This window comes from Podarcis bocagei (genome assembly GCF_964188305.1).
Source record: "Podarcis bocagei genome assembly, chromosome: 5".
NCBI lineage: Eukaryota > Metazoa > Chordata > Lepidosauria > Squamata > Lacertidae > Podarcis > Podarcis bocagei.
The window spans coordinates 14,162,611-14,189,360 of NC_138129.1; the positions used below are offsets into that span (position 1 = coordinate 14,162,611).

The following is a 26,750-nucleotide window of genomic DNA, read 5'->3' on the forward strand; positions in this document are numbered from 1 at the left end:
AGAGGATGTAGTCTCTATGCCATGATGACATTGCTCCAAGTAAAATCCCACCCCCTATGTCTCTCCTATTCTACGTCACCCCTACTTCGGCTAATCTGTGCATTCTGCCTCTGAGCTCTCTGCTCTCCTACTTTCAGTGCCTGCCTGGTCCTGGGAAAGGGGGGGGGTCAGGAATACTTTCCAAGGACACTGAGTCTGTCAGCTGTCTCTTCCCTGGTGCTTCTTCTTCCTGCTGTTCCTCTTCCAATATTTCCCAGCTTCTGCCCTCTGCAGCCTCTGAACTATGCCCCTCTGCAAACCACTGATCTAAATCTATACTGTCCTCCTGTTCTCGGGAAGGTTCAGGAGAAGGGGGGTGGCAGCCCCCCCCCATTCCTCCTCAGTCCAGCCCCTGGCATTTAACTTACATTATTCTATAGTGCAGGGATGCGGGTGGCGCTGTGGATTAAACCACAGAGCCTAGGGCTTGCCAATCAGAAGGTCAGCGGTTCAAATCCCCGTGACGGGGTGAGCTCCCATTGCTCGGTCCCTGCTCCTGCCAACCTAGCAGTTCAAAAGCACGTCAAAGTGCAAGTAGATAAATAGGTACCTTTCCAGTGGGAAGGTAAACGGCGTTTCCGTGCGCTGCTCTGCTTCGCCAGAAGTGGCTTAGTCATGCTGGCCACATGACCTGGAAGCTGTACGATGGTTCCCTCAGCCTATACAGCGAAATGAGCTCCGCAACCCCAGAGTCAGTCACGACTGGACCTAATGGTCAGGGGTCCCTTTACCTTTACCTATTCTATAGTGCAGAATGCATGCGGATGGAGGTTTCCCTGCAATGGCAGACCCAGAAACTCTTCCTTGCAACCCTTCCTTGCTGCATTTTTGTATGCCCCTTAAAAACCTTTAACTATTAGCAAGTTTAGAAATGCTTTTCAATAAGTAAATAAAATAAGCCTTGTCCTCCAAAGAAGTCAGCGTCACCTTAGAATGAGCTCCACCTCACAATGGTAGGCTTGTCCCGCTGGTTTTACGCATGCAGCTCTCGGGCACTTGAGATTCATGGAAAGGAATGAGATTTTGAATGGTGGTGCAAAACACTGGGAGCTGAGAAGCACCCATGCCAACCTACTGGCAGGATGAAACAACAGCTGCCTACATTCAGCCTGGCACTGAAGATCCTGAGCCTTTGAATACAGGCTCTGTATCGTTTGTTGGTCTATTCAGTGGCGCAAGTGCTGACACTGGCATGTGTTCAGGGTCCTACCGCCTTTTATGTTTTGCTTTCATCTTTTTTCTGCTGCTGTTCCTTCCCTAAGCCATGATTCAGAGAAAAGGAAGGACTAGAATGATCTAACTGCTACAGTCTCTACCATGTGCATGAAGTTAAGCACTTTTTAATGTGCTTCTTTATTTTACGTACTTATATTTTGCCTTCTGAAAATAATTTAAAGGTTAAATATATAGGGTGGCATCCAATTGGTGTGTCTCGTCAGCACAAGAATTTCCACTTCTGCAATGAGACTTCCCCCTCTCTTCTCTGCTCTCCCAAAATCTTCTCTGGAGCATTCAGGGGAATGCCCTAGAGCAGGTTTCAGGTGCACAGGGGGAAGAGAGCGGAAGTAGTCCCATTGCACATGTGGAAATTCTCATGCTGATATTACTCAGTGCTACTTTGGATACAATCCATGATCAATACAATTCAGAATGCAAGGATCGGCACAGAATAATATTAGTAGCTAAATTAAATAGAGAAAGCCTCCCAGAAGAGAAACATTTCAACATTTCTTTAAAATGAAAGGAGTGGAGTTTAGATGGCATCTCTCCAAAAAGGGTTCCATAGTTTTGGCGGTGCCGTTGAAAAGGCACTCTCTCTGGAATTCTATAAAGAAATATAATTTAAAGCAAACAGAGCTTTAAACCATAACCTTAAACCTAGGATAGATTCATACTGGGAAACTCTGTAAGTGTTGTGGGAGAATAATGACACTGCACTCTAGTTTCTCATCTTTTCATTTAAAACAAAAACAAAAACGTGGCCCCTGGGAGTTGTCTGGAAAGATGCCAGGACCAGGGCAGGGTGAGAATTCAAAGGAACCAACTCCTTCCTAGTCTCCCAACATGCTTCCAAACCTGGGAGAAAACTATGGCAGTCTGGACCTGATACAGTTACCAGGCACGATGGCTGAGCAAAGCATCCCAAGGTCTTCAGATGCTGCTCAGTACCATGGACAGCTCCCACCTCATTGTCCATGTTTCTTTCTGCTAGTGTGCCTGCCCTACCTATCCCTGATTTGCTTTCCCTTCTCATAGCCTTCCTCGAAATGGTGCCCTCTACATCTTCCACCAGGCCCAGCCAGCATGACCAATGGTCAGGGATGCTGAGAGTTGGAGTCAGACAACATCTGGAGGATACCAGCTAGGGCAAGGCTTCCTAAATATCAGGGATGAGCAGTGAAACCGGAATAGTTCCAGCATGGAATCTTATACAGTACATAACAATGCAATAGAGATATTGGAAGTGTTAGCCGTTGACTGGCAGTGGTTCCCCAGCATTTCAGAAAGGATCTCTCCCGGTTCTTACTGGAGATGTTGGGAGTTGACAAATAATGCTGGACTCCCATTGTCCCTGAATACTGGCCAGGCTGCCTGGGGCATATGGGAGTTGTAGTCCAATAATATATGGAAGGCACCAAGTTACTTATCCCAGGATTAAGAAATACAAGGGAACCCTGCGAGGGCCATGGGGTGAACCAAAGATTGTCAGTCCTCATCTACTGGAGAGGAATTCAAGAATTCTATTATTCAGTCTTAGGAAATACATGAAGAGCAGGGAGAGCTTTGGATCTTCAACTGGGCAGTCCCAGACACTTCTGCTTAATTAGGATAAGAAACCTGATTGTCAATGTATGGTGTGTGAGGAGGCAATGAGAAAAGATTTACTGGTCATATCCACGGGCAAAAGAAGGGCTAATTAATAATAAGAGAGTGGAATATAATGGATTGGTAGTTTGTGTAAAAAACTACAAGGTAATTGGACCCTTCATGCCATTGTTAGTATCAATCATACCTTTGTTCATCGCAAAGCTTGGCTGTCCAGAGACAGCAGAGAGACAATTGATCAATAATGAACCAGCATGTCGATACAGCCTGTGAACTGTATTCCATTGTTCTACTCATTATGAGCCTGGGCAAAACTGTCATCCAGCAGCCCCTTCATTCCCAGTTCAAAAGCAAATATATCACACAAAGGATTACACTCCAAACTGACCATATCCAAGGTAGGAGGAAGCCCACTGTTTCTTGCTTGCCTTTAATCTGGGGGAACTAGTTTAATTATTCTAATACATCCTTGCTCAGAAGTGACTTTGTACCCATTCTGGTACCTTTATATACTATCCATATATACAGTGTATAATATACATTATACAGTGATCCATGCAATGGTCACCTCCAGGCTTGACTACTGTAATTCGCTGTATGCGGGGCTGCCCTTGAAGCTGTCCCAGAAACTCCAACGGGTGCAGAATGCTGCAGCGAGGCTCCTCACGGGGTCTCTGCCATGGGAGCTTATTCACCCAGTGCTTTTCCAGCTGCACTGGCTCCAGGTGGAGTTCAGGGTCAGATTTAAGGTGCTGGTTTTGACCTTTAAAGCCCTTCACGGCCTAGGACCCTCGTACCTACGGGACCACCTCTCCCGGTATGCCCCACAGAGAGCCTCAAGGTCCATAAATAGCAACACCCTAGTGGTCCTGGGCCCTAAGGAAGTTAGATTAGCCTCAACCAGAGCCAGGGCATTTTCAAAACTGGCTCTGGCCTGGTGGAACGCTCTGCCTCACGAGACCAGGGCCCTGCGGGATCTGATTTCTTTCCGCAGGGCCTGTAAGACAGAGTTGTTCTGCCTGGCCTTTGGCTTGGAGCCAATTTGATTCCCTCCCCCTCTTTCTTTTTCCTTTTTCCTTTCTCCTCCTGTGATGAGGCTGTATTTTAATGTTTCAATATTTTAATGTTGTATTTTAATCTTGTTTTTAAGTTGTATTCATTCAACTTGTTTTTATTATTGCTTGTTAGCCGCCCTGAGCCCAGCCTTGGCTGGAGAGGGCGGGGTAGAAATTATTATTATTATTATTATTATTATTATTATTATTATTATTATTATTATCCTTGGCAAAGCTGCAGCTCAGTACCAGAGAATCTGCATTCCAGGCCCTAGGTCCCATTTTCTATCCCCAGCTAGAACAGGGAAAGTCCCCCATCTTAATCCTTGGAGAGCTGCTGCCAGCCAGTGTAGAGCGTACTGAACAAAGTGGGCCAGTGATCTAAGGCTCAGAATAAGCCAGATTCCTATGTTCTGATGAGTTGTCTTCTGCTAACACTGAGAGATGCTTTTGTTCCACAGCAAAACAGAATGGGAGTAGCATCCCATGACTTTGTCTGAAGGGAAGGTGGCAGCTCTGCATCGGTGTTCAAAAGTTCTGATTTCTTTTTCAGGAGTCTCGAGAGCCAGTATGGTGTAGTGGTTAAGAGCTGTAGTCTCGTAATCTGGGGAACCAGGTTCACGTCTCCACTCCTCCACATGCAGCTGCTGGGTGACCTTGGGCCAGTCACACCTCTCAGCCCCACTCACCTCACAGAGTGTTTGTTGTGGGGGAGGAAGGGAAAGGAGAATGTTAGCTGCTTTGAGACTCCTTAAAGGGAGTGAAAGGCGAGATATCAAATCCAAACTCTTCTTCTTCTTCTTCTTCTTCTTCTTCTTCTTCTTCTTCTTCTTCTTGAGGGGCTCTACTTTGTATCCTGGAGACACGCAACATGGCATTGTAGCACATAGAGCATCACAATACATCTTTGTTATTAAGATTAATCCCTTAAATTGCCTTTCTATACAAAGTCATGCTAAATAAGCCTTGCCCGTATCTATATCATGCTCTTGTAAATTGAGACTAGGATAATCCATTACAACAACAGAGATTTCCCCAAACTGTGTGTGTTCCTGCCAGCCCAAACAGGCTTAGATTTTTGTCCTTTGTGTCATAAATGTAGCTCCACTATCTTGCTCCTCTTTTCTCTTAAAGGTCTGTGCAACGTGCAACCCACCAAGTTGACTGCAGCCTAGTATGGACCATTGTAGATACTCTCAGGAAAGGGGCTGAAAAAAATCAACTAGTATCATAGGACAAGGACCATGGGTCAGGGGTAGAGCAACGGCTTCACATGCAGAAGGTTCCAGGTTCAATCCCTGGCATCTCTTGGTATGGCTAGAAGAGAACACTACCTGACACCCTGGAGAGTCACTGCCAGTCAGTGTAGTGACAGTACTGAGCTATGTGGACCAATGGTCTGACTTTGTGCATGTCTTGCTATGGTCCACACACATTTGGATACTGTGCTAGCATAGAATTCTGACCCCTCTTCTGCATATTCCCATGTGGAAAGGCAAACATCCTTTTCTGAGTCCTGCCAACACAATAATCACCTCCCAAAGAGATCCTCTCATTTTGTCGTGGGTATTGCCAGTATTAGAACATTGCAATTTGTTGTGGTGTGAGAAAGAGTGCTTTGGGGGAATCCCTCCAACCCCCAACTTGCTTTCTTGCTGACAGCGATCTCCTCCACTTCTGACTGGATCACATATGGAGAACAATGAGGTCCTCTGCAGCCTTCTACAAAGAGTCGCTTACAAAGGGAACCCCTTAATGTGATATATTTTGCAAAAACGACTCCCCCCCCCCTTTCCTTTAAACAGTCTTTTATCCCCAGACTGCCGGCCAAACATCAGAACCAGCCCATGTAGTCTGAGGTCAGAGGGGCATAGCCACCAGCTCTTACTGGGTATAAACTACCACAGCCAAAACAAAATTGCTTCCAGAAATGCCCAGTGAACATGTTTAGGTTGCATATTCACTAGACATTCTCCAGCTATGCAAAGCCTTGCTAAATATTTACTATTTGATACTAGTATTTGATTTACTGTTATGTTTCATTTCAATATTTGACGTGTGACCATATCTAACAGCTGCTTTGCAATCAGCTGGCTAATTGGTGCTGCATATTGGCTAAGTGTCCGCCTTTTCTTATGTCCTCAGACACAATCAACAAAAGGACCCACAAATATTGAAATATACTTGCAGTGTACTCCAAAAACAAAACATATATAAAAGGACAATGTGCAATAGTGCAAAGAGGACAATGAACAACATTACTAAGGAACAATTGCTTTTGACCAATTAAGTTTTTGACCATTAAGGGTTTGGTTTTCTTTTCCTTTTTGTCCCAATTAGTCCCATGACCTTGGGATAGGTTTTCGAAGCAACATCTTTGGGGAATGTGTCAAAATAATGTATTTTGTGCACCAGTGGCTAAGCAGTTTTATTTTTGTTGAGAGGTCTGTGCAAGCAGGGTGGAAAGTGGAAGGAGGAATCTCTTATTTTCCTGTTCTGGATTTTATTTAATTTAAATAATATTCCCATTGATTTCCATGTGTGTAAAAGATACTGCTTTCTTATTCCCTTACTCACAGGTTTCTCTGGTGCTTCTTAAAGTCAGACATCACGGGGCCCATTTGACAAATGTCTGGCATGTAAAAAGTTGGGATTCTGACAAGTTGAATTTGTGCGAAGCTTCATTTCATTTGTGTGAAGCCTCATTTCGTTTGTGTGAAGTTCCATTTCACTGGGGCTTTACTTTTATTTCAACTTGACTTAAAGGTAAAGGTAAAGGGACCCCTGACCATTAGGTCCAGTCGTGACCTACTCTGGGGTTGCGGGGCTCATCTCGCTTTGCTGGCCGAGGGAGCCGGCGTACAGCTTCCGGGTCATGTGGCCAGCATGACTAAGCCGCTTCTGGTGAACCAGAGCAGTGCACAGAAACGGCATTTACCTTCCCGTCGGAGCGGTACCTATTTATCTACTTGCACTGGTGTGCTTTCAAACTGTTAGGTTGGCAGGAGCAGGGACTGAGCAACAGGAACTCACCCCGTTGCGGGGATTCGAACCGCCAACCTTCTGATTGGCAAGTCCTAGGCTCTGTGGTTTAACCCACAGCGCCACCCACGTCCCTAACTTTACTTAGGTAGTAGCAATCGCTGATTTTCAGGTGGAACGCCAGCTTGTAGTTTGAGAATATACAAAGAGCAGCGCTGGATGAGGCCAATGGTTCATTTAGTCCAGCATCCTGTTCTCACGGTGGCCAATCAAATGTCCTTAATGGAAACCAGCAAGCAAGACCCCAGAACAAGAGTGCTCTCTCCCCCTGTGGTTTCCAGAAACTGGCATTCGGGGGCATTATTGCCCCTGACCACGGAGATCCCTGTTTGGGGATTTTGTAGAGGCCATGGAGGTCTAACCCTCTTTCAATGCCATCCAAGTTGATGGCCATCACTGCCTCCTAAGAGATATGCAAGATATATGACATATAAATGTCTTCTACTGGGGCAGATCAATGGTACGTCAAGTCCTACAGCCCTAACAGGCAAGAGCTCAGCAAGAACTCAGTTTCTTTTCTTTCTTTGTTGCCCCAAGTTCTCTTTATAAACTGGAGGTCTCATGGAATGAGCCTAGGAACATCTGCAAGCAAGGCATGCCCTCTTCCCTTAAACCACATCCCCCGTCCTTTCCAAGGTCAACCTTCACCATACTGAAAACACCAATGTTCAGCTCCATATCTTTCTAGGACCTGTTTTGATGACTCCACCCAGGCTCCTGGTGCACATATATGGAGCTTTGTATCAGCTGGTCACTGATAGGAACATTGGAAAATGCCTTACATTGAGTCATATTCCTGGCCCATCTAGCTCTGTATTGTTTACACTGACTGGCAGCAGCTCTCCAGGATTTCAGGCCAGGGACATTCCCAGTCCTACCTACAAATGCCTTGGATTGAACCTCAAGTCTTCTGCTGTAACCCTTGAGCCTTTCCCCAACTGGAAATATTGTAGAAGGGTACCATGGGAGCCTGAGCACAGCAGGAGAATGCCTGCATTGTTGTGGTGTCTGACAGCTGCAGTTCACATTTTGCCTCTGGAAAAGGGGAGCATCTTTTCTCAAAGGCATTTGTTATGTTAACAGCCCAGTTTGAGGGCTAAGCAAACCATCTTTGAACAACAGGCTACTGGGGCTTGTTTGTTAGCGGCTCTCCCTATCCATTTGTAATTAACGTGTGTTTCCTCACACACCTTAAATAGAGAGCTTCCAAGCATTATTTTCCCCGGTGCAATTAGTGAACAATGCTTCCAGTCACCCAAAAAACCTACGTACCCATCCTGGAAAGATGCCACTAAGAATATTTCATGTGCTTAATCACATGAAATTCTAGGCGTGGTTTCAGCAATTCTCTAATGATCATTACTCTGATGTGATCAGTGCACATGGTGGCTTTCCAGATCAGCAAAAGAAAATGGTCTCTGCTGCAAAGAGCATGCACTTTGAAGAACTAATGGGGAAAACTCCTCCAATCAGGCTTGGTGTGTGTCTATGTGAAATGTTTGCCAGAAGCTCAGAAAATACCAAAATTGTTTACCTACTCAATTCCAAGGCTGCTGAATTCCTCAGTGATGCCATCAGAGAAACAGTGCTTGTTCCTTTTCCCAACTCCTCCTCCACGGAGTCTCCAACCCACTCCCATCCCTAATTAGGTACCTCCATCACTGCTTTAATGGAAGTGGAAGTGAAATGAAACAACAAAGAGAGGGGTTCTTTCCCCCAACTACCTTCCCTCTCAGACACCCGCCATGCTACATGCCCAACACCAGTAGCACTGGGAAATGTAGTTTGGATCGATTTGATTTTATTGTGTTTCTATGCTGCTTTTCAATCCAATGAATCTCAAAGTGGTTTACAAACAATAGATAACAGCAACATCATAAAAACATAGCAGAGCATCACAAATACAGCCCAAATCGTGTGAAAGAATCGACAAATCATCAGTTGCAATCTCCAAGACACTATTAACGAACAGCAGCTGAAAAGAATAAGCTAAGAGTACAGCGGAAGTCATGTTATTAACAAATCAATAAGGCATTTATACTCTATAAAGCAATGTTAACAACTACAAAAAAGCAACTTTAAAAAATGAGCTAAGCGCTGTTAAGTTCATACGCACACTCTCCATGCCTCCATAACTCAAAATCATTCGCTCTGTTCAGTTCATAAAAATGCACATAAAACACACATGATGCCCATTGTTAAGCCAGTTCAGCCCAGATGCTCAGACGTCACCGTTCCTGAGTACAGTGCCTCCCAAAGGACGTTGGGGGTAAAATACATGTTTCGGTAATGGAACTCGGAGCCAAAATAGAATGTTGGGACCTGTAAGAGTATAAAAAGAGTCCTGCTGGAACAACCCAAAGGCTCGTCTAGTCTAGCATCCTGATCTCATGGTGGTCAACCAGATTCATATAGGAAGCTTACAAATGGGACCAGAGCAAAACAGTGCCTCTCTTCACCTTTTGATTCCCAACAACAGGTATTCAAGATATGCTCCGACCATGGAGGCAGAGCATAGCCACTGCGGCTAGAAGCCATTGGCAGTTTTACCCTCCAGAAATCTGTCTAATCCCCTTTGAAAGCCACCCAAGTTGGTGGCCGTCACTCATAGAATCACACAATTGTAGAGTTGGAAGGGACCCTAAGGCTCATAGAGTCCAGCCCCTTGTGATGCAGGAATATACAGCTGTCTCATACAGGGATCAGCACCACACTCTAGCCAACTGAGCTATCCAGGATGAATGCAATGGAGATGAGCATTGCAAGACTCCCAAATCAGTACTTCGAAGCTTGGAGATAACAGTCTCGGCATCATCACTAAATTCAAGCTTTACAGTAGGAAGTGAGGAAAGATAGCACATATAATAGCACTAAGGGCTTCTATGGAAAGGAATGTGTAATATGTAAGGAATGTGATACATCTGAGGAAGCCCTGAGTTACAGTAGTTTTATAGTTTCCTAAGACTAAGAACCCCCTTCATGGATCACTGCCTTGCCGTGGCGAAGGGGCTTGAATAACTCAGAGAAGCTATGAACTATGCCAAGCAGGGCACCCAAGATGGACAGGTCATAGTGGAGAGTTTAGACCAAACGTGATCCACCTGGAGGAGAAACGAGCAAGCCACTCCAGTATCCCTGCCAAGAAAACTCCATGGACAAAGACAACAGGCATATAAAAGTTATGACGCTGGAAGATGAGCCCCTCAGGTCGGAAGGCGTCCAACATGCTACTGAGGAAGAATGGAGGACAAGTACAAGAAGATCAAACCTACCATTCTTAAGGAAATCAATCCTGAGTGCCCACTGGAAGGACAGATCCTGAAGCTGAGGCTCCAATACTTTGGCCACCTCATGAGAAGAGAAGACTCCCTGGAAAAGACCCTGATGTTGGGGGAGATGGAGGGCACAAGTAGAAGGAGACGACAGAGGACAAATGGTTGGATAGTGTTCTCGAAGCTACCAGCATGAGTTTGACCAAACTGCGGGAGGAAGTGGAAGACAGGCATGCCTGGTGTGCTCTGGTCCATGGGGTCACAAAGAGTCGGACACGACTAAACGACTAAACAACAACAAAGGACTAAGAACAAGATGGACATATTAATGGCACTGGAAAACCTCCATAGAATTATTTTTTATTGGTTCCTGAAGTCCAGTGTGTGTGGTTATGAATTAATCCTACCGGGCCAACCACTTTGTATACAATTTGTCTTCCCTTGCTCAGAAGACAAGATCAGATGCCTCTTGATTAAGATCATCTTTGTGAAATATTTATGTAGATCCAAACATTTAAGCTATTGACTTCTTTCATGTAGTTAAATGATGTGATCCCAAGGGCACATATAAATTGGGTATGCATTATGTGCAATAAATCACCTTGAATTTTCAAGCAAACAAAAACCCGAAAACAATCAGTGGTGAACTTAATGGGCACTGAGGATCTTCCTTGTTATTATTTAAGCTTAAGTTAGACAGGATGTAATTCAAAGCTCTCTGTTTGAGCTGTACTTAGTTGCTGCTATTTACAAGACAGGCATTTTTCAAGCAGCCAGGATTATTAATTCTAGATATTAATTGCATGCTGCAAAACCGACAATTTGGTCAGAAACAATGGAGCAAAGGCTGTAGATAAATAAACTCGGAAGCCCATTAGCTGCTGCCATACTAATGGGCCATTGTGCATATTGGCTTTCAGAGCTAAAGGTTGGGACAAATTAATATTATATCTACTTAACTAATTACGCATGTAAACAATTTACAGCTCCTTGAAGAAAGCAGTATGAGAAAACACTTAGCAGTTGTTCCGCCAGCTGGATTTTAAAATGCTGCACAAGCATTAATTGACTCCCACCGCCAGCATGCTTTCACTGATGTCCAGAACCTAATTTATAAATAGATTTTATGATATGGTCTCTCTGTACCCAACAGGTACATGAAATCAAACAATGTTGCCCACCTGTTGTTGCATGCATTTTAATGTTACCTCAGTTGAAGAACGTATATTACAAGACAATCCTATATGTCTTTGCTCAGAAGTAAGTCCCACTGAGCTCAGTTGGGCATACTCCCGTGTAAATGGGTATAAGATGGCAGCCTTAATTGTTTTATTCCCTCCCCCCCAATGTGGCTTTGAATAGTTTAATTTTAGAGTGGAAAATTCCAGAGACAATAGACCAGCAACAAAGCCTATTCTCTATCTTTCTTTTTTCTTCTTACAAGAGTGAGCTCTGCTCATGTTATGACTCCCTTAAATCCTGTCTGTGTCTGGAAACATGTGCAAATGCTTTAGTGAATGAGAAATATACAGTGGTACCTCTAGTTGCAGACACGATCCGTTCTGGGGTGCTATTTGCACCCTGAAAAGTCCTCAACTAGAGCAGTGCCTCTGCGCAAGTGCGAAGTGCAATAGAGCGCTTCTGCACATGTGTGAAGTGCGCAGAACACTTCTGTGTGTGCATGCATGGCGAAACCCGGAAGTATACACCGGGTTTACTGCATTCACAAGCCGAAAAGATGCAACATGAACCTAATGTAACATGAGGTATAACTGTATCTGATCAGGGCCCAAACAGATTGGCCAAATGCAAAACTCCAGACGCAGTTCAAAAGTTTTTGGGTCTGTCCAGTAAGACACATCTTAGGCTCTTCAACCAATAAGCTCTGGGGCAGTTCAGTTGATAGAGCATGAGATTCTGAATCTCAGGGCTGTGGGTTCAAGCTCAACTTTGGGGAAAAGTTTCCTGCATTGCAGGGGATTCGACTAGATCAGCAGTTCTCAACCTGTGGTTCCCCAGATGTTGTCGGACTACAACTCCCATCATCCCTGAGCTAGCTAGGGGTGATGAGAGTTGTAGTTCAACAACATCTGGGGACCCACAGGTTGAGAAAGGCTGGAGTAGATGATCCTAGTGGTTCCTCCCAACTCTATGATTCTCTACGATAGGGCTGCCTTTACCATAGTAACACAGGAAATTGCCTTATACTGAGTCAGACCATTGGTCCATCGAGCTGCTAGCCCTGTTTGTGACCATTGTCTCTCATGGCTGTTGCTCTGCTGCTTACGAGCTACTTCACTCCCCAGCTCCTTCTGCTTCCTCTTTTCTGGATATAAGTCGCATCCCAACCAATCAGGGATCCTGCAGGAAGCAGCATGTGATGACACTACATAGCCAGTCAAATTTAGCTATGTGAGACCACTGAGGTCAAGCATAGGCAATAAAGAGTGAGGGCAATGCAAATGAGCAGTCAAACATTATTGCTAGGTGTGCTGGAAAATAATCAAAGAATGGAGGCATTTTTTTCAGAACAACTAAAAATATTCACATGGGGATGCACACACAAAGAAACTAGTGAATAGTTTCAGCTGAGCTTGCGCCCTCCAATGTGACTGCCATCCACGCAGAAAATGCAAACCCGAACACTAATCTTCAATATATAACAATTTCAAGAACCGCTTCTAGAATGTACACTGTGTCATAGCCCTGAGAACAAAGCATCTTTCATTTACTGTTTATTCCTTGCCAGGGTTGAGTCTTTCCAAGATCTGACTGAAGAAGTTGTATGCACGGTAGCGGGGGCAGGAGAGGTTGCGGAAACATTTGCATGCAGAGCCCAAACATCATCTGCTCTTTATGATCCCTGTTTGGCACAAAAAGGGGACACAGTGCATTTGTCTTCGTGGAGGGCACTCTGGCATCTGTACTGAAACTGCAGCTGAAGGGTGCAGTGAGAAGAAAAGTTCTTGTGTCACATTAGTCGTGACTGCACACTTACAGACAGCAGCATCTAGCTGCAGGGAGGAACCATCAGGATGAGTAAACATGGAATATTGTAGGCATGTCTGGGAAACCCACACCAAAAAAAGCTCAACAATGTCTGTGTCCAGATGTTCACTTCTTGAAATATGGCAATCCTAGTTGGGTTTTCCGCATTTGGGTGTTCACTATGAGAATAGGATGCCTGATCCAGCAAGCTCTTCTCATCTTCTTATGGACTCACAGAGAAAATGTTATGCTGTTAATAAGGCTGTGAGCTTTGTGGCCCAATCCACTTTGTTCCATGAGATTAGCCCCAGGTAAGTTTGTACAGCAGAGGCAGTCAACTTGGCACCCTCCAGATCCTGTTGAACTCCAATTCCCATCAGCCCTGAATAGCATGGTAAATAGTCAGGGATGATGGGAGTTGTAGTCCAACAGGATCTTGAGGGCACCACGTTGGTTTACCTACTGTATCAGATTGCAGTCTTAATAGGCTGGCTATTACCTGAGCAAAGTAATTCATTGAACATATGTATTTATTAATCAACATACTATAAAATCACTCTTATGCAATTGTTTTAGTAGAAAGAGTTTTACATATATATATATATATAAACTGTATTGAATTTGAAATTGTTTTTATATCTAAAACTGCTTTAGATATGTTTTTATTGTTAAATCACTTCAAGATGTTGTATACGAATTGACTCAGAAATGGAGTTAAATAAAAATCCAGCAAATTCTTTTGAACTATGCAAATGGTAGGGGGGCTTGTACTTACACAACTATTTTTTTGGCTTAAAATCATTGAAGCATAGAATTGTAGAGTTGGAAGAGCATGGAGGGTCATTCCTGCGTTGCAGGAATCTTAGCCAAACATCCAAGACAGGTGGCTATCCAACCTCTGCTTAAAAGCCACCAATGAAGGAGAGTCTATCACCTTCTGAGGGAGTCCGCCCCACTGTCAAACAGTTCTTACTGTCAGAGATTTCTTCCTGATGTTTAATTGGAATCTCCTTTCTTGTAACTTGAAGCCATTGGTCTGGGTCCTACCCTCCAGAGCAGGAGAAAACAAGCTTGCTCTTTAGATATTGGAAGATAGCTATCATACCTACTTTCAGTCTCCTCTGTTCCAGGCTAAATATACCCAACTCCCTCAACCATTCCTCATAAGGCTTGGTTTTCAGACCCTTTATCATCTTGGTTGCCTTCCTCTGCACATGTTCCAGCTCTTCAACATCCTTCTTAAACTGTGGTGCCCAGAACTGGACACAGGACTCCAGGTGGGGTCTGACCAAGGCAGAATAGAGTGGGATTGTTACTTCCCTTGATGGGGACACTATACTTCTGTTGATGCAGCCTAGTGTCTTAGGAGTACTTTAACGCTGATTAGTTAGCACTATATATCATGAGTTCCAGTCAGAACATACAGAACAGATGTTCTCCACCATGAAACTCTCCACCTACCGTGATAACACCATTTAGCTGAATTACCTTTGCTAATATCGAGATATTAGCATTAAAGCCACAGCCGTTACTGAATCCCAGTCGTATCAGAAAGCAATTAAATGCCTTTCCAGCATCTCCTCAAGGGGAAAAAATGATAATGTGGGTCCTCTGATGGCTCTAGGGATGAAGGAGTTTTTATTTAATCGCATTATACAGTTTCCAGTGGATTTCTGCTCCCAAGCCGACATTAAATTAAAGTGGCTAGTGGAATCCCTCTTATGTGGAAGGATCAGAATGCATGCCGGGATTCAGCTGTGTGTCTGGAGTCCAGATGTTGAATTCTGGGCATGCTGAAAGGAGAAATGCTTTGACGTCACAGCATGAAAGCTACCAAAGTGAGAATACTTACCATGAGAAAATCATCTGTGTAGATGACAAGAAGTTCATCAATTGATGCTCACCTAATGATGACCTCCATGCGTGAATGGACCATCATAATCCTAACATTATAGGAATTTCTTACGATGTCCCAACACCCCAGATACAATGCAGTATGTCTGTCTGTCATTGGGATCTGCTTCATATGTACCCGTGCATTGTTTGATGACTGAACCACCAACTAATATTCTGCATGTGAAGGTGGCAGCCCTTGATAATCTTATCCTCCCTGAATTTGTCTATATATTTTGTTTTTTTAAAAAGCTATCCAAGTTGGAAGTCATCACTACATCTCATGCAAGCAGGGACGCGGGTGGCGCTGAGGTCTAAACCACTGAACCACTAAACCAACCGCTTGCTGATCGGAAGGTTGGCGGTTCGAATCCCCGCAACGGGGTGAGCTCCCGTTGCTCTGTCCCTGCTCCTGCCAACCTAGCAGTTCGAAAGCATAAATAGGTACCGCTGTGGTGGGAAGGTAAATGGCATTTCCATGCACTAAGGGTTCCATCACAGTATCCCGTTGTGCCAGAATCAGTTTAGTCATGCTGGCCACATGACCCAGAAAGCTGTCTGTGGACAAATGCCAGCTCCCTCAGCCTGAAAGCGAGATGAGCGCCGCAGCCCAATAGTCACCTTTGACTGGACTTAACCAGGGGTCCTTTGCCTTTTACCTTACCTATCATGCAAGCAAATCCCATAGTTTAACTGCGTACTGTGCAAAAAAGTCATTGGATGGCCCCAAGTCCTAGTATTATGAAAGAGGCAGAAAGATGCTATGTGCCCTTTCTCCGTGCCATGCATAACCTTATGCGCCTCTATCATCTGCTGTTTTTGTAAAATAAAGCACTGAACATGTTGTAACCTTTCCTCATAGAGCAGCAGCTCCATCCCCTTGCTCTTTTTGATTGCCTCTTTTATAGCACTACAGGAATCTCAACTAAAGAATCCCTGACAGATGGCCATCCAACCTCTGCTTTAGGGAAGGAGAGTCCACAAACTCCCAAGGGAGAACGTTCCACTCACAAACAGCACCTACTGTCAGAATGTTCTTCCTCATGTTTTGCCGGAACCTCCTTTCTGGTAACTTGAAGCCATTGGTTCAAGTCCTACCCTCCAGAGCAGGAGAAAACAAGCTTCTTCTCTCTTCCATGTGGAAGCCCTTGAGATATTGGGAGATGGCTATCATATCTCCTCTCCTCTGTTCCAAACCAAACCAAACCATCCTCTGTACACACACCAGCTTGTCAACATCCTTCTTAAATTTCTAAATATCTTAAATATTCTCTTAAATACTATTAAATATCCTCTTTGAGGCCAGGCAACCAAAACCTTACACAGAACTGTGGCCATGACTGGCCACCTTAGGAGGAGAATATACAGTACGATACACTTCCGGCGGGTAGGGAGATGGACATAGCCTCCAAAGGTGAAGAAATGCTTGTTATCAGATTTGGTTATCTTAGCCATAGGATCTACAGCAAATTATTATTCTACAACTAAGAACAACTTAAGAAACACATTAGGAATACAAATTAAGGGGCACGATTTAATTTTCTAGATTTCGTCTACTGATCAAAGGTTGGCTTCTGTTTAATCTCTTCCTGCTGCCATTTCTCATTTCTGTTTTTTCCCCAGTCCATTTCATGCCATTTTGTGATTGAACCAGAAGGTTTCTGGGCTCTTATCCCAGCTGATCCCAATGACTCAACTGTGTGTGACTTTGGGCAATACATAGAATTTCCGTGTGAGTGTCAAGGTCAACTCATCCATGAAGCTGGATGAAATGCAGGGCCTTGCAAAAAGGCAAAAATTTGCATCAGAACGTAATCCCGCTGTACTAAATATACGGAAAACCGAGAGATTGCATCCTCTTGTTTTAATGTCATTAAAAAGCCAAAAGCGCATGTCAAACACACACAAAGGCTTGCAGCTGTAGTTCAACCGCCTTTCTTGAGGACTCAATGCTGGAAGGGGTTGAGTGGGAGTGAAGAAGCAGCGGGAGGGAAGGGGTGTTTAATTATTTTCCCACCCACAATTTGCTGGACTAAATTGCTTCCCCACAGCAGCTTTTCTCCCTGGGAAGTCTCAAATGCATGTATGAGAAGGAAAACGTGTTTGAAATCTTGGTGGGGGAGCCATTTCAGGGATGATTTGCAGTAGGAAACAGCAGGAAAATGGGTTAAGTACTTCCTCCTCATGCTGCTTCTCTGCTCTCAAAGAGCCCCTTGCAAAGTGGACATTAAAGTTATGCCCATTTGCATGTAACATATAGTTTGATCCCTATTGACTCCTGCCTAAAACTAGACCTTAAAGGATACAATTTGGATGCTCAAGGTCAAAAAGAAAAATCCCAAGGCCTTTCCTAAAATGCAATGGGAAGTTGCCTTGGCTTATATCAATGGTCAAAACAATGTTTAATCTAGATCAGTATTGTCTACACTGGCCTTCTTCAACCTTTGTGCCCCAAATGATGTTAAACTACAACTCCCATCATTCCTGACCATTACCTAAGCTGATTGGGGATGATGAGATTTGGAGTCCAACAATGAAGGGAGACACAAGCTTGAAGAAGGTTCGCCAAATTCAGGTTCTTTGGACAACAGTCCCCATCCCCTGCTCTCCAGCTTTCCAGGCAGGAGTTTCCCCAGCCTTTCTAAAGATGACAGGAATTGAATTGGAAACTCTTTTCATGCAAAGCATACTACTGAGCTGCAAACCCTCCACAAAGAAATTGTGCTTCATGTACCATAAAGTAACATTGCCACGATTCAGAGAACTCTTTCCCCTTGAGCCCACACCTTGAGACAATTAAAGAGCTGTAGCTTATATAAGAGAGACACCAAATCTACTGCAGAATATTCCATTTCCATGTGGAAGCTGTAATACCTCGCACCTGCATAGTTCACAGTCAACACTGCCACATGGTTGAATTCAGAGCTGGCATGGAAAGCCTTCCATCTGATCAGCCCCTGCCACATCAAATTGTTTACAAATGGTCACGGTTCCATGTGGAGTCAAACATGAGCCAAAGCACCATTTGGCAGTGCTCACGTGGGCAGGACAAGACTGCCTAAGAAGAGCCCTGATGAATCACCAGAATTGGAGGTCTGTCATAAGAATGTGACTGTGGCTACATTCACATCATACCTTTGTGGGAATGTTCAGGGATGCAGGAGAGGATATATTTTTTGATTATAGCCTTTCCAACTTGTGTTAACAAGTTCACAATTTAGCAGAGTAACATTCCCCTTTCAAACTCACAGCGGATACGTTTGCTCAAGCTCGCTAAAACCTCTATAATATCTGTTCTGGTATTTCCCCCTTATTCCCTCATAAAAGATAAGACACGACACAGTCTTCTATAAAAGTATAAAAAGAGTTTACTCACATTCTGTTCACAATCGGATCCCAGAAGGCAGACTTAGCTTAGAAAAGTAACATATACCTGGAAACTATCTCATAAGGAGACAGTCCCTTTGTCCTCTCTTGGCTGAAAGCATCTTTGGCTAAGCAGATGTTGCTTCTTCGATGCATGTAGTCATAGAGACAGAGATGGCTGCCCTGCCCTGTGCTTTTGTCGTTACCTGCACAGGTGAGGCCATGCCCACCTCTAGTCACAAGCAGAGGAAGTCTGCCCCAGCCCAGAAGGAAACAGGAAGTTTACCTGCTGGCTGGACAAACATTCCTCCCCATGTGTAAACATGTTCACTCTAGGAATGTTGTACTTGACTGCTCTTATGTTTCACATCCCACAACCTTTAAAGCACCATGATGCCACTTTAAACAGTCATGGCTTCCCCCAAAGAATTCTGGGAGCTATAGTTGGTTAAGGGTGCCAAGAGTTGGTAGGAAGCTGCTGATCACTTCCCAGAGCTACAATTTTAGAGTTCCTAGCTGCATTTCAGTGGTTAAGCACATGCATTCAGCAATTACATGGCCTCTCCCTTATGACTATTGCAATGCACTCTACGTGGAGCTACCTTTGAAGGTGACCCGAACACTGCAATTAATCCAGAATGCAGCAGCTAGACTGGTGACTGGGAGTGACCGCCGGGACCACATAACACCGGTCCTGAGAGATCTGCATTGGCTCCCATTACGTTTCCGAGCACAATTCAAAGTGTTGGTGCTGACCTTTAAAGCCCTAAACGGCCTCGGTCCAGTATACCTGAAGGAGCGTCTCCACCCCCATTGTTCAGCCCAGACACTGAGATCCAGCACCGAGGGCCTTCTGGCGGTTCCCTCATTGTGAAAGTGAGGTTACAGGGAACCAGACAGAGGGCCTTCTTGGTGGTGGTGCCCACCCTGTGGAACACCCTCCCTTCAGATGTGAAGGAAATAAGCAGCTATCTTCTTTTTAAAAGACATCTGAAGGCAGCCCCGTTTAGGGAAGTTTTCAATATTTAATGCTGTATTGTTTTTAACACTTGATTGGAAGCCGCTCAGAGTGGCTGGGGAAACTCAGCCAGATGGGTGGGGTATAAATAATAAATTATTATTATTATTATTATTATTATTATTATTATTATTATTATTATTATTATTATTATTATTTAGTGAGTTAGGAACAGCAGAACCTGCCTTTATACCAAGTCAGACCAGAGGTCCATCTAGGTCAATGTCATCTACACTGACTGGCAATGGCTCTCTAGAGTTTCGGACCGGATTATTTTCCTGCTCTGCCTGGAGATGCCAGGGATCGAAGCTGGGACCATCTAGGACTCTTCGCCAGAAGGTTATGTTTTTGTATAGGGGCTGAGGGGGAACCAAGAGCCTCTGCTGAAGTTGTAATCACTGGCTGAGGTCAGGACTGTATTGTGATCATCAATGTCATGCACCAGGAGGGAACATGGGGGAAATTAACATGACAAAATGCAAAGGCAATTTCTTTTTGGCTGAACAAAGCGAAGCAGAATGTTTTGAATCTCAAAGCTATTGTGTGGGACAAATACTTTTCTTTAAATGAAAAAAGAGAGCCTGGTTTAGAGAATAAAATGAAAATGGTATTGGAGATAAAAGAGCATAAGAATATCTGAACAAGCAACCAAGGTCCTCACCCACAGCCTATTTTCAACAGCAGCCGGCTAGAAGCTACAGCGAAGCTAGGAAGCATCAGTCCTCAACTGTTGTTCGTCCCCAGCTTTTGGTACTCAGATAGACCGCTGCTGAACATGGAACTTCAATTTCGCTGCCAAGCATAATTGCCTTTCAGAGTCCTATCCTCAATAAATTTATCCAATCCATTAAAAAAAATACCTAAGTTTGTGATCTTCAGCATGTTCTTTCGGTAGCAAATTCCAAGAGTCAGTTAAGTAAAGGTAAAGGGACCCCTGACCATTAGGTCCAGTCGTGACCGACTCTGGGGTTGTGGCGCTTATCTCGCTTTTTTGGCCGAGGGAGCAGGCATACAGCTTCCAGGTCATGTGGCCAGCATGACTAAGCCGCTTCTGGCGAACCAGAGCAGCGCACAGAAACGCCGTTTACCTTCCCACCGGAGCGGTACCTATTTATCTATTTGCACTTTGGCGTGCTTTTGAACTGCTAGGTTGGCAGGAGCTGGGACAGAGCAACGGGAGCTCACCCCATCATGGGGATTCGAACCACCAACCTTCTGATCGGCAAGTCCTAGGCTCTGTGGTTTAACCCACAGTGCCACCCGCGTCCCTAAGAGTCAGTTAGGCCTATGCAAAATTACTTTTCTTTTTTTTCCTTTTTTTGTTTATCCCTGTAGCTCATTATTGTCTACCTGCCTATCCAGGATTTCCGTCAGGAGTTTATCCCAGTTCTACCCAGGGATTGAACCCACACATGCAAAACAGGTGCTTTACCACTGAGATTGCTACTCAATTTCATTAGCCCCCCCCCCCAATTCTTGTCTTAATGTTGTTACCGTTCATTGCTTTTATGCTTCACCTTCTCCAAGAGGAGTCTCAGGTCAGCTTAACAGCCCTAATTAAAACCTCTCAAAAACAGCCGCACATTCTACACAAGCAAGAAAATCAATTGAAATCACAATGAAACAACACTAGCTTTAGAAAACAGCAGCAGAGCACGACATACTCTCTCTTGCCGCACTGAACACTTAGCCACCAGGTGCCTGGCAAAATAAGTATATTTCTAGGCAATGTCAAGATGTCACCAGGGCGAGGCGAACCGATCTCAGCTGGCAAAGACAGGGAGTCACCACTGAGAAGGCCCTGTTCTGCCTCACTGCCCACTATTCTACATAAAACAATTAAATCACCAAGTATAACTCGAAGCACAAACATACGCAATGCAGAGCCTGCTGAGTCAAGCAAAGGGCCCATCTAGAGTAGGATCCTGTTCTCACAGTGGGCAAGCAAGTGCCCACAGGATGTCCACAAGCAGGAGAGAAGCACAACAGCACTCTTCCTATCTGTGATCTCCAGCAACTGGGGAAATCAGATAACTTCCCCACTACATGTCAAAGGCTGTTGTGAGCAGATTCATCTTTAACAGGCACTTGGAAGGCATCAGAGAAAGTGATAAGTGGACTTCCCCAGAGAGGGTGTTCCACATACAGGGCTCCAGAGGAAAGAAGGGCACTTATTGCATTACTGCCCCATAGACCACTGCCATCGATGGGACCATGAGCAATTGGGACCACAAGCAGACATGTGCCCTACATTTGCACGCACTCAAGCACCCTATAGGTAAGAAAGGTACTTTCAGTCTTTGGTTATTTTGGCTGGCCATTTTTCTTCTTTCTCAATATACTTTTGAAGACGGAAGGAACAGAATTGTAAGCAACTATTGCTTCCATTGTTCCAACAGTTGCAAGTATTCTTTTGCCATCAAGTCAACGCATCTGCTAATGAGGAACTTGGATAAGCAAAGCAGGATGTGTTGCAGCAGACAATACAGTCCTCATGGTGTGGACACACAAGAGAGTTCTAGCCCCCTACTACTGGCATCTGAATCTGAACTTTGAAACAGAATTAGTTTAAGGCAGTCTTGAGTTCCAATGAGATGAGAGCTGGTTGATTGAACTCATTAACTTACATGGGATTTTACTGATTTCATGTTAGGTTAGATGGACAGCAGAATGCAAACCGCTCCTGAAATTACAGAACACTGTAAAATTGCTTGAGTGTAAATCCTATTGACCTCAGTGTATGATCTCTTAAACAGAGGTGTGAAGGTTGTATTCTTAGTCAATTTCCTAATAAGCCTATGCAAATCACAGAAATTATGGAAGAGAAGACAAAACCGGCATTTATATAATGATATTCATTCGTAATTTATTGCAAATCGTTGTTTGAAGTTATGTGTGTTTTATTCCGTATATTATGGGGTGTTGTTTGTTGCTTTATTTGTTTTGATCGCGGATGCCTAGAGTTGGTTTAAACATCATTTTCTTTAGGAAAAGCAACACAAAATAAGTTAATATTTGGGGGCAAAAAAATGATCTTCCTTCAGGCAAATAAAAAAAATGCATTTCCTCAAACAGATCTGTCCTTTAAAAAAGAAAAAAAATCACACATACAGCCTATCTATTTGCCAGCCTGCCAACACTGCTTTTCATTACCTAGAAACAGGCAAGAAGTGAGCGAAATTGAAATTAAGGGAATGTATGGTTTCTGCAGCCTTCAGATGTGAAAGCACACAAATGAACATTCCTCTCATTCAGACACTATTGTCCCTTAGGGGGGAAGGCTAGCACTTTGTGCTAGTGACAGCCTTTGTTCCCATGACCTGGGATATATCAGCGTGGTTAGGCAGGAAAGATTCATCAGCTGTTCTCATTATTCCCTTTAAAAAATCTGTTTCCAGAGCAACAAGGATCCTCAATTATTAGACTGTGTAAAATGAAGCTTAGAGCCACTCAGTCCTCATTATTAACATGTTTGCATATTCTGACAGGCGGTGCCATCAGACAGATGGAATGACCATCGTGAAAAGGAGAAGACAAATAAGAGAGAAGGACTCTAGCATGTGCTGGTTTAAAACACTGTTTTGGAATGGCCCTCAAACAGGATTTACTCTCAGATATCAGTACATCAGGACAGGTCTATAGCTGAAACCTTGGCTTGGTGGGTGAGGGGAGAGATGGCATGAAGAGATCTAGGAGGGGATTTAATTGCATTTTTATGTATAGTGGGGGGGGAGAGAGATGCTGTCTTAATGAGACACACCTGCTTTTAAAGCAGGTTTCCTGTTAATTTACTTTTCCTGAAAGTAATTGCACAATACCCCCAAAAAGCAACCTCTCAGTCAGTTTAAAGATTCAGAATATAAAGTTACCCATTAATTAAGGCAGTGAGGTAGACTATAAAATTGTGAGGGCAGGAATGTGTGTGTGTTGAGGAGATTACTCAGAACACAACTAGGGTATATTAAGTGAAGGGGCATATTCTGATAATTTTGTTTCATTTGGGGGGGGGTCTGTGTCAAAGTTAGTGCCCCCTCCCACATATCCCTTAGTTACAGACTTCCATGGGAGATTTTTCTGAAGCCTACATTGGAACAGTCGCTGCCTCTGTTGTGTTCAATCAAGACCCTAAGTCAACATCTCTTGCACAAAGAGCCCATGACACTCAGCCTTGGCTCCTTGTACATATCAGTCTGTTGGGTCCTGGGCTTCCCATCCAGCTGATTGTCATCTGAATTCCCCTGCCGCACAATCCTGCCACGAAGGCACCCTGTCAAGTTTGGTCCCGTTTTGTTGTGTGCGCATGTGTTTAATTTCACACCGGCCACAGGAAACGGCTCCCTTCCCAGAACCAACTGTTCTCGCAATTAACCCACCACCGCACACACACAAAATCCCAAACACAATGCCTTGCTGCTGCTGCTGCTGCTGTGCTCCTTTGAGAACCCCAGTGTGTGAGTCACTGCTAGAAAGATTTTGCAATTCAGTGGAAAGAGTTTTATGCTTCAAAAGGAGGAGAAAGTGAAGGGGAGGGCTTGTTGGTGGTGGAAGCCTTCTTCTCTCGCACTTATGAATAGAAAAATGGGGTTGCAGACGTCAAGCTCTCCCACCCCCACTCCCAGCCTCTCTCCCTCTCTCTTTCAACACTCGCTGTTGTGTTTCCTACTTCTTGGTGTGTCCCGAAAATTGCTTTCTCGATGGGGTGGGCCAGAGGGTGGGATTGGTGACTTAATTATTACTCTGCTTGTTCCATCTCCATGGTGACTTCTCATGCCAACAGCTGATCCCCTCCCACTTTATGAGACAACCTTCTCTTTCTCTCTGTTGCAAGGGGCAAGTCAGGCACATGCCCAAGCTTCGATTAAATTGCCCAGGTAAATTAGGCTATGTGTGGGAACCGACACAGATCAGCTTAAGCAACCCAGCTCCCGTCCTGACTGCTCTCAGCTCTTGGATGGTCTCACAAGGAGCAGGCAGTGTTGATTTTAGCCGTTTTATTTTCAGTGTGTTTGCATGCCTGTAGATTGAGAAGAGTGGGATGGGCTGGGTGTCGTGTGGGGTGAGAGCGAGACAACAGAGCTCAGGCAACTTTCCAGGATAAAGCAGCCCTTGTCACTTTGGACTGAGCATCCCTCTCCAATGATGGCACAAGGGAGAGGCCAGTCTCTTCCAACTGCAGGCAAAAAAAGCAGGGTGAACTAATATTATTGACTTGCATCTTCCCAAGCAGGTGAACAGCATCAGGTAACTGTCAGCCAGGTGGAGCCTGAGATCACCTGTTCTGAGTTTTTACTGCCTGAGAGCCCCGGCCATGACTGCTTGCCCTCGTGGAGTTGGAAATCTGGTCTCTGCCAATTTCTTCCTGAGCTGCCTTGGGCATGTCCCTTTCTCTCTGCCTCACTTTATCATTTGTGAATAAGACAGCCTGTTTCAAGGAGGAAGGGGTACTGAGAGAGGACGGAGTATCCAAGATTTAAGGAAGCTTGCTGCCCAGTAAGAGGGTGGCTGAAAAAATTCAGGGAAGAATCCTGGCTCTTTCCCCCTTGCCCTCCTCTGAAATGCTTCCTTCAGCTGGCAGAGGGGAGCGTTGCCCTTCCGAAGGGCCAGGATGGGGAGAATGCTCTCATGTAATCCTATTTACAGCTAAGCCACTGCATCATTTCAGGACTTACTGCAGAGAATATGTTCCTAATTTCCTTCTGCCCTCCCTTCTCTGACAGGCTTATTGCCAGACTGGCAGATGCGAAGACACATAGACACACACCCATTCCCGATCTGTTTCCCTCTCCCTCTCTCTTCCTCTGCCTCTACGACTCTCTCCCATTCCTCACCACCCAGCCCACATCTTCTGCTATACTGGGAGGAGGAGGAGGAGGGGCGGGGAAGAGAGAGAGAGAAAGTCCCGCTTGCATTTTTACCTTGCTGCTCCTCGGCTTCAGTCTCGGCGGTGTCCCCGAGGATGCTGGGGTCGCTTTGTGACCTGCCTCTGGGGAGAAAACAGCCAGTTCCTTCTTCTGATGCAGCCATGAGGGGGTGGGGAAGGGAAGGGAGGGGAGGGGAGGGGGAGGGAGAGAAGATCTCAGAGGCCGGAGGAGGAGGAAGAGGAGGAGGAGGAGGAGGAGGGAGAGGCGCTCATGAAACCGGAGGCAGCCCAAGGTCACGACGGGGAAGGGGGTGACCCGCTGGTGGTGGTGGTGCAGAGCGCGCCTCTCTTCTCAGCCGGGGAGTCCCAGCAGCGGGAGCATGCTGGCAACCAGCCTCCTCCTGCAAGCGCCCCGATGCCAAGCAGTCCGCTGGCACCATCCAGATGCAGGGATGGGCGTCCCTCCCAGCGCCTGGGGGCTCCTAGGGCTCGGCGGGGCGCTGCAGAAGTTTCTTCCTGGGCATCTTCTCCTCCGGGTGGCGAAGGCTGGCTTCACGCTGCCTTGGTCAGAAGGAAGGCAAGGGGGATGGATGGCAGGTGAGGTGAAGGGAGGAGGTCGGAGTGAGCCAAGTCCTAGGCTCAGGAGGAGTCTCTTCCCATATCACGGCCAGGCAGAGGAGAAAAGGCAGGCGAAAATAAAATAAAGCACGCGCGCCCACCCTCCTTGGAACTGCTTGCTTGCTGCTGCTGCTGCCGCTGCTCTTCTTCTTCGCGCATCTGTTGGGAAACAGAGGGATTCTCCCATCATGCCCTGCGAGAGTAGGTGTGACATCACCGGGGATGGGGGGAGAAGGAGAGGGGGGAGAGAGGAGGGGGGAGGAGGGGTCGTGGGTGGGAGAGAGCTTACCTGCACTGCACAAAAGAGGAGGAAGGAAGGAAAGGAATGGGGAGCAGCAGGTGTGCGCGAGAGGCGGAGGCCTCCTGCCTTCTCCGACCTGACACCTTCACACGCCCCTGACGAGGAGGGAGAGGGGAGGCGAGGGTGGTGGAGATCCCGGTGGCAAGACGCAAGAGCAGCCTGCGCTTCAGACTTCATGGCACACGCACGTTCCGGCACACATGGTCGCGGCGGTGCGGGCCATGCGTTTCCCTTGCCTAGACTTTCTCTAGACCCAGGCGGGGGGGGGGGGAGTGTGTGTGTGTTTTGGTAAGGATCCTGTGGAACTGGAAAGGAAGAGATGTCTAGCATCCAGGAAGCTGCCTGATACGGAGTCAAACCGAGAAGCTCAGTATTGCCTAGACTGAGTGACAGCTGCTGTCCAGTTTTTCAGGCAGTTTTTCAGGCAGGAATCTGATCAACTGGTTAAAGTGTGGTGCTGATAACGCCAGTG

At 45.4% G+C, this 26,750-nt stretch overlaps 1 protein-coding gene across 4 annotated transcripts in view; it reads right to left on the bottom strand.

The window, feature by feature from the left end:
• The window catches only part of PHACTR3 (phosphatase and actin regulator 3), a 230,127-nt gene extending 203,699 nt beyond the window's left edge, over positions 1–26,428 (bottom strand). For 3 of the 4 annotated variants that reach the window (XM_081196304.1, XM_081196305.1, XM_081196303.1), the window contains exons 1-2: positions 26,267–26,428; positions 25,415–26,136 (exon numbers count right to left, since the gene is read on the bottom strand). In XM_081196304.1, the coding sequence (XP_081052430.1) occupies positions 25,415–25,523 (109 nt within the window). In that variant the 5' untranslated portion in view covers positions 25,524–26,136; positions 26,267–26,428. The remainder of the gene's footprint in view (positions 1–25,414; positions 26,137–26,266) is intronic. The other variant, XM_081196306.1, reaches the window with a different exon arrangement.
• Between the last annotated feature and the right edge of the window lie 322 nt (positions 26,429–26,750).